The 9196-nt window shown below is 51.2% G+C and overlaps 1 protein-coding gene across 1 annotated transcript; it reads left to right on the forward strand.

The window, feature by feature from the left end:
* Positions 1-6: 6 nt before the first annotated feature.
* Positions 7-8180, forward strand: ERBB3 (erb-b2 receptor tyrosine kinase 3). Its single transcript, XM_081821837.1, has 17 exons — positions 7-245; positions 456-588; positions 974-1064; positions 1283-1437; positions 1839-1892; positions 2249-2390; positions 3007-3126; positions 3256-3354; positions 3544-3729; positions 3883-4038; positions 4287-4362; positions 4767-4913; positions 5266-5363; positions 5456-5644; positions 5807-5878; positions 6082-6376; positions 6558-8180. The coding sequence occupies exons 1-17, from the start codon at positions 62-64 to the stop codon at positions 7082-7084; spliced, it is 2724 nt and encodes a 907-aa protein (XP_081677963.1). The 5' UTR covers positions 7-61; the 3' UTR covers positions 7085-8180.
* Positions 8181-9196: the final 1016 nt, after the last annotated feature.

A 9196-nucleotide genomic window follows, 5' to 3' on the forward strand; every position in this document is an offset into this window, starting at 1 on the left:
GGTGTAGTCTCCCTTCTTATCCTGTCTCCTTGTTCTCAGCCGGGGTTTCTCTTTGTTGATCATGAAGAACTTGAATATAACATCTTTGGGCCTCCGATCTTTGAAAGAAATTAGCGCTGGGCGTATCTACATAAGTGCCAATAGGCAGCTCTGCTACCACCATTCTCTGAACTGGACCAGGCTGCTTCGGGGGCCTCCGGAGGAGAGACTAGACATCAAGCATAATCGGCCCCGCAGGGACTGCGGTGAGGGAAAGGGCCCATGGGGTGGAGGGGAAAAAGAAGTCCGGGAGGGGAGGGTGCAGCGTAGGGACTGTTCTGGTCTGGAAGCAGGAATAGGGATGGGGGCGGGGCAGAGCCAAGGAGAGGGGCGTGTTAGGCTGGAGGCACTTAGGAGGAAGAGTTCAGAAGAGGGCCTGTGAGGAGTCCCCTCCTGACTTACCCCTTCCTTTCCAGTGGCAGAGGGCAAAGTGTGTGACCCCCTGTGCTCCCCTGGGGGGTGCTGGGGCCCAGGTCCCGGTCAGTGCCTATCCTGTCGAAACTACAGCCGAGGAGGTGTCTGTGTGACCCACTGCAACTTTCTGAATGGGTAACTGAGGGGCGAGAGAGTCAAGCAGGGGTGGGGGCATGGGGCCATGGGATGGAGCTATTCAGGTGGCACCTGAAAGCCTTTAGTCAACTTTCTTTTTTATTTTTTTAAAGATTTATTTATTTATTTTAGAGAGGGGTGGGGGAAGGGCAGAGGGAGAGGGAGAGAGAAACCCAAGCAGACTTGAGCCTGACATGGGGCCTGAGATCACAGCCTGACCTGGAACCAAGAGTTGGACGCTTAACCGACTGCACCATCCAGGCGCCCCTAGACAACTTTCTGCATATGCCTTGGTGGGAATGAGTAAGGGGACACTGTCGTTGGGGGATCGGGACATAAAGGTCAGGACTTAGAAGTGACCCTCTCCCTTTGCCCCCCACTGCAGGGAGCCTCGTGAGTTTGCCCACGAGGCTGAATGCTTCTCCTGCCACCCGGAGTGCCGACCCATGGAGGGGGCTGCCACATGCAATGGCTTGGTACAGTAGCAGCACCAGGATCTCTGAGGGGGCAGAGGGCAAGGCAACATGGGAAGGTCTTAGGGATGATACGGCCAAATCACAAGGCCAACACAGGGAGGCCAGATAACACCAGGCTCTGTGGATGGAGCATCCTAAATAGCTGGGTTGGTCCTGGCTGGGAAGTATGAAATTGACCTTGGGATCCCATTCTTCCCAACCTTCTCTCTTCCACCCAGGGCTCCGATGCTTGTGCTCAGTGTGCCCATTTTCGAGATGGGCCCCACTGTGTGAGCAGCTGCCCCAGTGGAGTCCTCGGTGCCAAGGGCCCCATCTACAAGTACCCAGATGCTCAGAATGAATGTCGGCCCTGCCACGAGAATTGCACCCAGGGGTCAGTGATGGGATGATAAGGGGGGAGGGGGAGAAACAAAACTAGGGGGGAAAGAAGAGGGTAAAATGGGAGCTGAAAGAAGAAAGGAACTATGGTTTAAGAATCACTCCAAGCTGTATTAGGAAGGATTGGAGAAAGGGGATCTCTCAATAACAGCACAAAATTATACCACAGTTTTGAGAACCTGGAATAACCTCAGCTCAGGGGACTTTCATTCAAGAGAGGGACTCGGGGAGAGGTGGCAAGCTAGAGATGGGGGCTGTGTCTTATGATATGATTTGGGCTCCAGGATGGAATAGCATGGTAGGATCTGAAACAATGTTGTATGTTGAGGCTGTTGGAATTGAGCTTCTGTGGGAGTCTCCCAAGCTCCCATTTAAGGAGGTGACTTTCTTCTCCAGGTGTAAGGGACCAGAGCTACAAGACTGTTTAGGTCAAACACTGGCACTGATCAGGTATGGTGGGCTTGGAGATTTAGTTAGCTGGGGATATTTGGGAGAGAAGCTAGGGAGGGGGCAGTTAACTTGCTGGGAAGAGAGGAGTCTCTATTCATTCTGGCCTTCTACATACACCACTGTCACTGGACTTGGATACACAAGAATCCAGGCTTCTGGCCTTCCCTTCCTAAAATTAACCTGTAGTATCCTCAAGAAGTCCAGATTTAGGTTAACCCTTTCAGTGCTCAGGGATATGTGTATATGTGAATGTTAATTTCTTGCACCAGGTCTGTACTATACCTTTAATGTAGGCATAGATGACATTGTAAGGAAGGTGTAGACCCAGGATAATGCTGGACTTCTCTATCGCACAGCAAAACCCACCTGGCAGTGGGTTTAACAGTGGTAGTAGGATTGGCAGTGATTTTCCTGATCCTCGGAGGCACTTTTCTCTATTGGCGTGGGCGCCGGATTCAGAATAAGAGGGCTATGAGGCGCTACTTGGAACGGGGTGAGGTGAGTGTCTAGCTTACTCTTGAAAGGTACCCTATACCATCAGTCTTTAGGAGCCTCCTCCTTTCCCAGAGATTTGATTTCCTTTCTTCAAGGAGGTAGTATGGTCTGTTAGAAAGACCTCTGGCCGGAGAAATGGGAGACATGCATTCCAGTCCTGATTTTGCCATTAATTTGCCAACATGACTTTGAAGGAGTTACTTTCCTTCTCTGTGCCTCATTTTATGCACATATACAGAAGAAATAATAGCATTCATCCTTATAGGATGGCTACAAGAGTGAAAGGGGATGATGTATGTGAAAGTGCTTTGGAAAGCATAGAGAATTGTATAAAAGTACTTAAAGTGATAGCATTACCGACTTTTCCCCCCTTCCTCCCATCAAAGAGGAAACCCTACCCTCTTGATTCTTGATTTCATGAACACAAACAACGTCCTCAGTCCTTAGGGTCTGTTACTCCCCAATATGCCTGCAGTGCTTTTTAAGACTAGAGACAATTCCTCTTCTTGCTCCCCACCCCTTTGGGCTTTGTTGCTCTGGGCATCCACCCATAGGGAGGGGGTTGGAGTGGAACATGGGAATGGACTTCCCTGAGTATTTTCTTCCTTCTGCTCCTCAGAGCATAGAGCCTCTGGATCCCAGTGAGAAGGCTAACAAAGTCTTGGCCAGAATCTTCAAGGAAACAGAGTTGAGGAAGCTTAAAGTGCTTGGCTCAGGCGTCTTTGGAACCGTGCACAAAGTGAGTGGCCCACAAGAGGTCTGTGGAGGAGGAAGGGAAAGGATCTAGGGTGAAGGAGAGAAAGATTTTAGGGAAAGGGCTAGCCCGGGGAGAATGACCTAAGGCTGACTCCTGCCCAAAACTTCCCAGGGAGTATGGATTCCTGAGGGTGAATCAATCAAGATTCCAGTCTGCATTAAAGTCATTGAGGACAAGAGTGGACGGCAAAGTTTTCAAGATGTGACGGATGTGAGTGAGGGAAGGGTATTGTGTGTGCCACTGGGAGAGAGGTCACTATTAGATACAATTTTGTAGAAGCATGGTCCTTTGTTAGCAGATACTGCTAGCCATACTGATGTCCTTGAATGTTGGGGTAGCCCTGGTCTGGGTGTACGTGGACCTTTTCGGTCCCTGGATAACCCTTCCTGTGCCTCGTAGCATATGCTGGCCATTGGCAGCCTAGACCACGCCCACATCGTACGGCTGCTGGGACTGTGCCCAGGATCATCTCTGCAGCTCGTCACTCAGTACTTGCCTCTGGGTTCCCTGTTGGATCACGTGAGACAACACCGTGGAGCCCTGGGGCCCCAGCTGCTGCTCAACTGGGGAGTCCAGATTGCCAAGGTGAGAGGAATCTGGAAGAGTTCTGTGACTGAACTGCCTGCCTGGTGGCTGGCAGGGAGGTTGAAATTCTGAGAGGCGCCTTCAGGGTTTGGGATGATTCTGGATCTCAAGGATCAATTCCCCCAACCTTGAGAATACCTCCTTCCTCTGTAGGGGATGTACTACCTCGAGGAACATGGTATGGTGCATAGGAACCTGGCGGCCCGAAATGTGCTCCTTAAGTCACCCAGTCAGGTTCAGGTGGCAGATTTTGGGGTGGCTGACCTGCTGCCCCCTGATGATAAGCAACTACTACACAGTGAGGCCAAGGTGAGGTGACACGAAGGGCTGGGTAAGGAGGTGGGGGTGGAGTGAAGCAGGGGAATAGGGAGCAGTCAGTGGTCTCCTTCAGAGGCAATCAGATGCTGCACAGTAAGTTCAAGGAGAGGAACCTGGAGATGCCAGAAATTCAAGTTCAGAAAGCAACAAGGAAAAGAATTATTGAGAACTTGGGGTTTAGAAGTGCCGAGAAAACTTGTGGAAGTCAACTGATGACACTTTTGCCTTTAATTCCCCAGACTCCAATTAAGTGGATGGCCCTGGAGAGTATCCACTTTGGGAAATACACACACCAGAGTGACGTCTGGAGTTATGGTCAGTCCATTTGGATACCGTCCATACCATCACTGGCCCAAATTCCATTGTTGCCTTTTGAGAGACCCCTTAGAATTTCTTTCTTTTTTTTTTTTTTTTTTAAAGATTTTATTTATTTATTTGTGAGAGAGAGAATGAGAGAGCACATGAGTAGGGGGAGGGTCAGAGGGAGAAGCAGGCTCCCCGCCGAGCAGGGAGCCTGATGCGGGACTCGATCCCGGGACTCCAGGATCATGACCTGAGCCGAAGGCAGTCGCTTAACCAACTGAGCCACCCAGGCGCCCCGACCCCTTAGAATTTCTAAGCCTTCCAGATCCTTGTGTTAGATCGAGTTCTGCTTTCCCTTCATCTTCACTCCCAGGTCTACTATTTTGCCATCAACTAGTCATGTCTTCCTATACCAGGAGTGACAGTTTGGGAGCTGATGACGTTTGGGGCAGAGCCCTATGCTGGGCTACGACTGGCTGAAGTACCAGACCTGCTAGAGAAGGGGGAGCGATTGGCACAGCCCCAGATCTGTACCATTGATGTCTACATGGTCATGGTCAAGTGTGAGTTACCTGCCGATCCCAGCCATTTCCTTCCTTCTTCCTTCCTTCCTTCCTTCCTGCCTTCCTCCCTCCCTCCCTTCCTTTTTAGATTTATCTATTTATTTGAGAGAGAGAGACAGAGAGAGACCTCATGGGGGGGGGGGTGTGGCAGAGGGAGAGAAAGTGAGAGTCCCAAGCAGACTCCACGCTGAGCAAGGAGCCTGATTCTTGACTTGATCTCATAACCTGGGCCGAAACCAAGAATTGGGGCTTAACTGACTGCACCACCCAGGCGCCCCCCCAGCCATTTTCTAACTGACTTCCCTCCCTACTCCACTCCCCTCTTATGGCTCTATCTACATCTTACCCCCAGGTTGGATGATTGATGAGAACATTCGTCCAACCTTTAAAGAACTAGCCAACGAGTTCACCAGGATGGCCCGAGACCCACCACGGTATCTGGTCATAAAGGTGAGCAGTGATTAGGAGTTGTCAAGGAGATCTAAAGGCACGGGGACTTGGCTGGAACTAGGATCCACCTTAACAATCACCTGTCCCTACAGAGAGAGAGTGGGCCTGGAATTCCCCCTGGAGCAGAGCCCCCTGCTCTGACAAACAAGGAACTGGAGGAGGTGGAGCTGGAGCCAGAACTGGAGCTAGACCTGGACTTGGAGGCAGAGGAGGATGGTCTGGCGGCCACACTAGGCTCTGCCCTCAGCCTGCCAACTGGAACACTTAACCGGCCCCGTGGGGTAAGGCATTTCCCAGCGTTTTAAGACTTTTTGCACCCTGAGCCGTCTACCTACCTGCACCCTCATGAACCCCACTGATGCCTAGGTTAACTACTCAAAAACCCCCATGGTGAGTAGATTTCTCCCTTAATCTAAACCTCTTCCTCACCTTTTTCATCCTAGAGCCAGAGCCTTTTAAGCCCATCTTCTGGATATATGCCTATGAACCAGGGTAATCTTGGGGATACTTGCCAGGTAAGGTCTGTCTCTTTAAGGGGCTGCTGAGAGACTGGGTGGCAGTGTCTTAGGATCCATAGGGGCAGTGTGGGAGACTTTAGAAATCTTTGAGGTTTCATCAGTGCCCCACAAAAAAGAAGGCATTGAACAACCCGGTCTTCTGAACAAATATCTCTTTCCTTGTCGCTGTGTAAATCTCCATGTATTATTTTCCTCCTTAGGAGTCTGCAGTTTGTGGGAGTGGTGAGCGGTGCCCCCGGCCAGCCTCTTTACACCCAATGCCACGGGGACGCCTGGCATCGGAGTCCTCAGAGGGCCACGTGACAGGTTCTGAGGCTGAGTTCCAGGAGAAGGTGTCAATGTGTAGAAGCCGGAGCCGGAGCCCACGGCCACGTGGGGACAGTGCCTACCATTCCCAGCGCCACAGCCTGCTCACTCCTGTCACCCCACTCTCCCCACCAGGGTTAGAGGAAGAGGATGTCAATGGATATGTCATGCCAGACGCACACCTCAAAGGTGCCTGACTCCTCCTAGAGCTTTCCTCAAATCCTTCTCTGATCCCTTCCCCAGGCTCCTCTTAATCCTTTCATCTTCTCTGATCTTACCCCTTCCTTTTCATTTTTTCCTAACTTTCCCCAACTCCCCACCACCTGCCACCATGTTCTCCACATACCTATCCTCTCTCCTCAATCCCCAGGTACTCCCTCCTCCCGGGAAGGCACCCTTTCTTCAGTGGGCCTCAGTTCTGTCCTGGGTACTGAAGAAGACGATGAAGATGATGAGTATGAATACATGAACCGGAAGAGAAGGCGCAGTCCGACTCGTCCCCCTAGGCCCAGTTCTCTCGAGGAGCTGGGTTATGAGTACATGGATGTGGGATCAGACCTCAGCGCTTCCCTGGGCAGCACACAGAGTTGCCCACTCAACCCTGTGCCCCTCATGCCTGCTGTTGGCACAACCCCAGATGAGGACTATGAATATATGAATCGGCGACATGGTGGAGGAGCTCCTGGGGGAGATTATGCAGCCATGGGGGCCTGCCCAGCAGCTGAGCAAGGGTATGAAGAGATGAGAGCTTTCCAGGGGCCTGGACACCATGCCCCCCATGTCCATTGTGCCCGCCTCAAAACTCTCCGTAGTTTAGAAGCCACTGACTCCGCTTTTGATAACCCTGATTACTGGCATAGCAGGCTTTTCCCCAAGGCTAATGCTCAGAGAACATAACCCCTGCTCCCTGAAGTACTCAGGGAGCATTTCATGGCAGCTAGTGCCTCTAGAAGGTACCCCTCTTCTCCCTAGTCCCTCCCTCACGGGTCTCAGTCCTATTTCCCCAGTCCTAGACAATTCCATTCAACCTTTGGAGGCTTTTAAACACTTTTACACAAAATTCTTGTGAGATGTAGCCAGCTGTGCACTTTCTTCTCTTTCCTAATCCCGGGAAAGGAGATATCCCCTATTTTGTGTGCTTTCCCAATCCCATTCCTCTGCTTCCTCAGGGGGACTCCCTGGAGATATGAAGGATTACTCCCATGTCCCTTTCTCTCAGACTCTGACTTGTTGAGATTAGGCTTTAAAGTGTGCTTTTGTTTCCCACCAGACTCCTAAGGAAGAGGAAAAGCGGGGTAACCTGGCAGGGAAAAGTAAAATTTGGGGTGATGACTCAACCCCCTGGGAAGAATGGAAAGCTTCACATCTTGAGTGAAGAGGTTGGGCATAGATATTAAGGAGTACTATTAACTGAGCATTTACTATGCCACCTAATCCAATTAGGTGGATTATCTCACCTAATCCGTACAACAATTCTGTGAGCTAGGTATTATCCCATTTCACAAATAAGGAAACTTAAGTAAATTAAGTGGTGGGTCCAGGATTCAGAATCTTCCAGTGCAGGTTTGCTCACTGTAAGGTATCAAGGCGAACTGATACAAGTCAAAGTTCTTGTAAGGGGCATTGTCTTCTTTTTGCACTGAATCAAGTCTAACCCCAACAACCACAGCCTCCTCCTACACCCAGCCTTATCATCTCAGGAAGTGGGGGGGGAACGGGGTGGTCGGAAGGAAAAACAACTGGACATTTTTGTGTAAACCATAACCTGTATGTGCTGTAAATGATCACTTCTTACCCAAGGGACAGAGTCACAATTGTCCCAAGAGCCACTTTTAGGGTCTCTTCTCATCCAGTAGTGGGAAACTTCAGTTGGGATAGAAAGAGGACCCAGCTTCAGGCCTTTGTCCCTTTGGATGGGAAATGGGGTATCTTGTATTACTGAAGATTTTTGTTTTGTTTTTATACACACCTGAATAAAAATGCCGGTTTTTCAGCTTCCTGTCTGTCAAATGAAGAAAACCTCGTGTGTGTAAGATAAATCACCCCTTTGCTCCTCAGCAGTGGATAGCCACCACCGCATGCTGCTTTCTGTCTTCTGACACTCCTGTTTTGCACCTTTCTCCAGCCCTACTTTTCTTTGTATTCACTGAAAACAAGCATAGCGCACAGTCCTTTTCATTGAAGACTTTTACCAGGAATCTCTACAGGACAACCAATTGGGAATAACAAAAACAAGAAAACCCACGTCTGGGAAAATAAGAAAAAGCCCTATTGATGTGGTGCCTCATGAGGTGGAACACCGAAACTCCCATGTTTCAGAACTCTTATTCTCTTGAAAAAAAGTATGTAAGAACACTTTCCTTAGGTGCCATCAAAGCCTATTGTTGGAACAATAGTGCCATCTTCAGTGGGAGTCTGGCCTCTAGATTGGGAGGCTGTAAATGAAGAATCCCGCCGGAGTCTAGCTGCCCAGTTAGCGCCGGCTCGTTGCTCCCTTGGTCTCCTTCCACACCGCTCCTGCCGCTCTCCGTTCTCCCAACATCGCAGGATGATTGGACCGGCTAAGCCGGTCCCGCCAGCCGCTCCGGGGATCCGGGGAAGGGCGCACCCAGCCTCCCCGCCCTTACCGTAGTCACTCCCCCCACCGCCGAGACTCCACCCTGCCCAGCTGCCTCTACTCCCGTGGGAGCCGTGGCTCCGCCCCTTCTCCCTTTAGCCCGCCCCTCTCTATTACGGGTTCTCGCTCTGTGCTCCTGGTGGATGTGGTTTTTCCGGGAGAGACCACGCTTCCCCCGAGGCTCGCCAACGGCTCCGCCTTCCCGCCGGAGCCTGACCCTTCCCAGCGTGCTCGGCGATTCCGGCGTGCGAGGCCCTCGGAGGGCAAGGCCCCAGGGCCTGGCTTAGGGGCGCGAAAGGCGGGCTGGGAATTGTAGTTCAAGAGTCCACAAGGTCGGCTAGAGGCGGTCTGTAGAAAGGACTCGTTGTCCCAGCGTGCCTTGCGCCTCAGCC

This window comes from Leptonychotes weddellii, chromosome 5 (assembly GCF_054177405.1).
Source record: "Leptonychotes weddellii isolate Sample4059 chromosome 5, ASM5417740v2, whole genome shotgun sequence".
NCBI classification, from domain to species: Eukaryota; Metazoa; Chordata; class Mammalia; order Carnivora; family Phocidae; genus Leptonychotes; species Leptonychotes weddellii.

What these genes read in the sequence shown, in the direction of transcription:
- ERBB3 (XM_081821837.1), top strand. Translation starts at nt 62, where the DNA reads ATGAAGAACTTGAATATAACATCTTTGGGCCTCCGATCTTTGAAAGAA. An exon ending in CACTTAACCGGCCCCGTGGG is followed by an intron (nt 5,645 to 5,806) that starts GTAAGGCATTTC and finishes TTTTCATCCTAG; the next exon opens with AGCCAGAGCCTTTTAAGCCC. An exon ending in GCCAGACGCACACCTCAAAG is followed by an intron (nt 6,377 to 6,557) that starts GTGCCTGACTCC and finishes CTCAATCCCCAG; the next exon opens with GTACTCCCTCCTCCCGGGAA.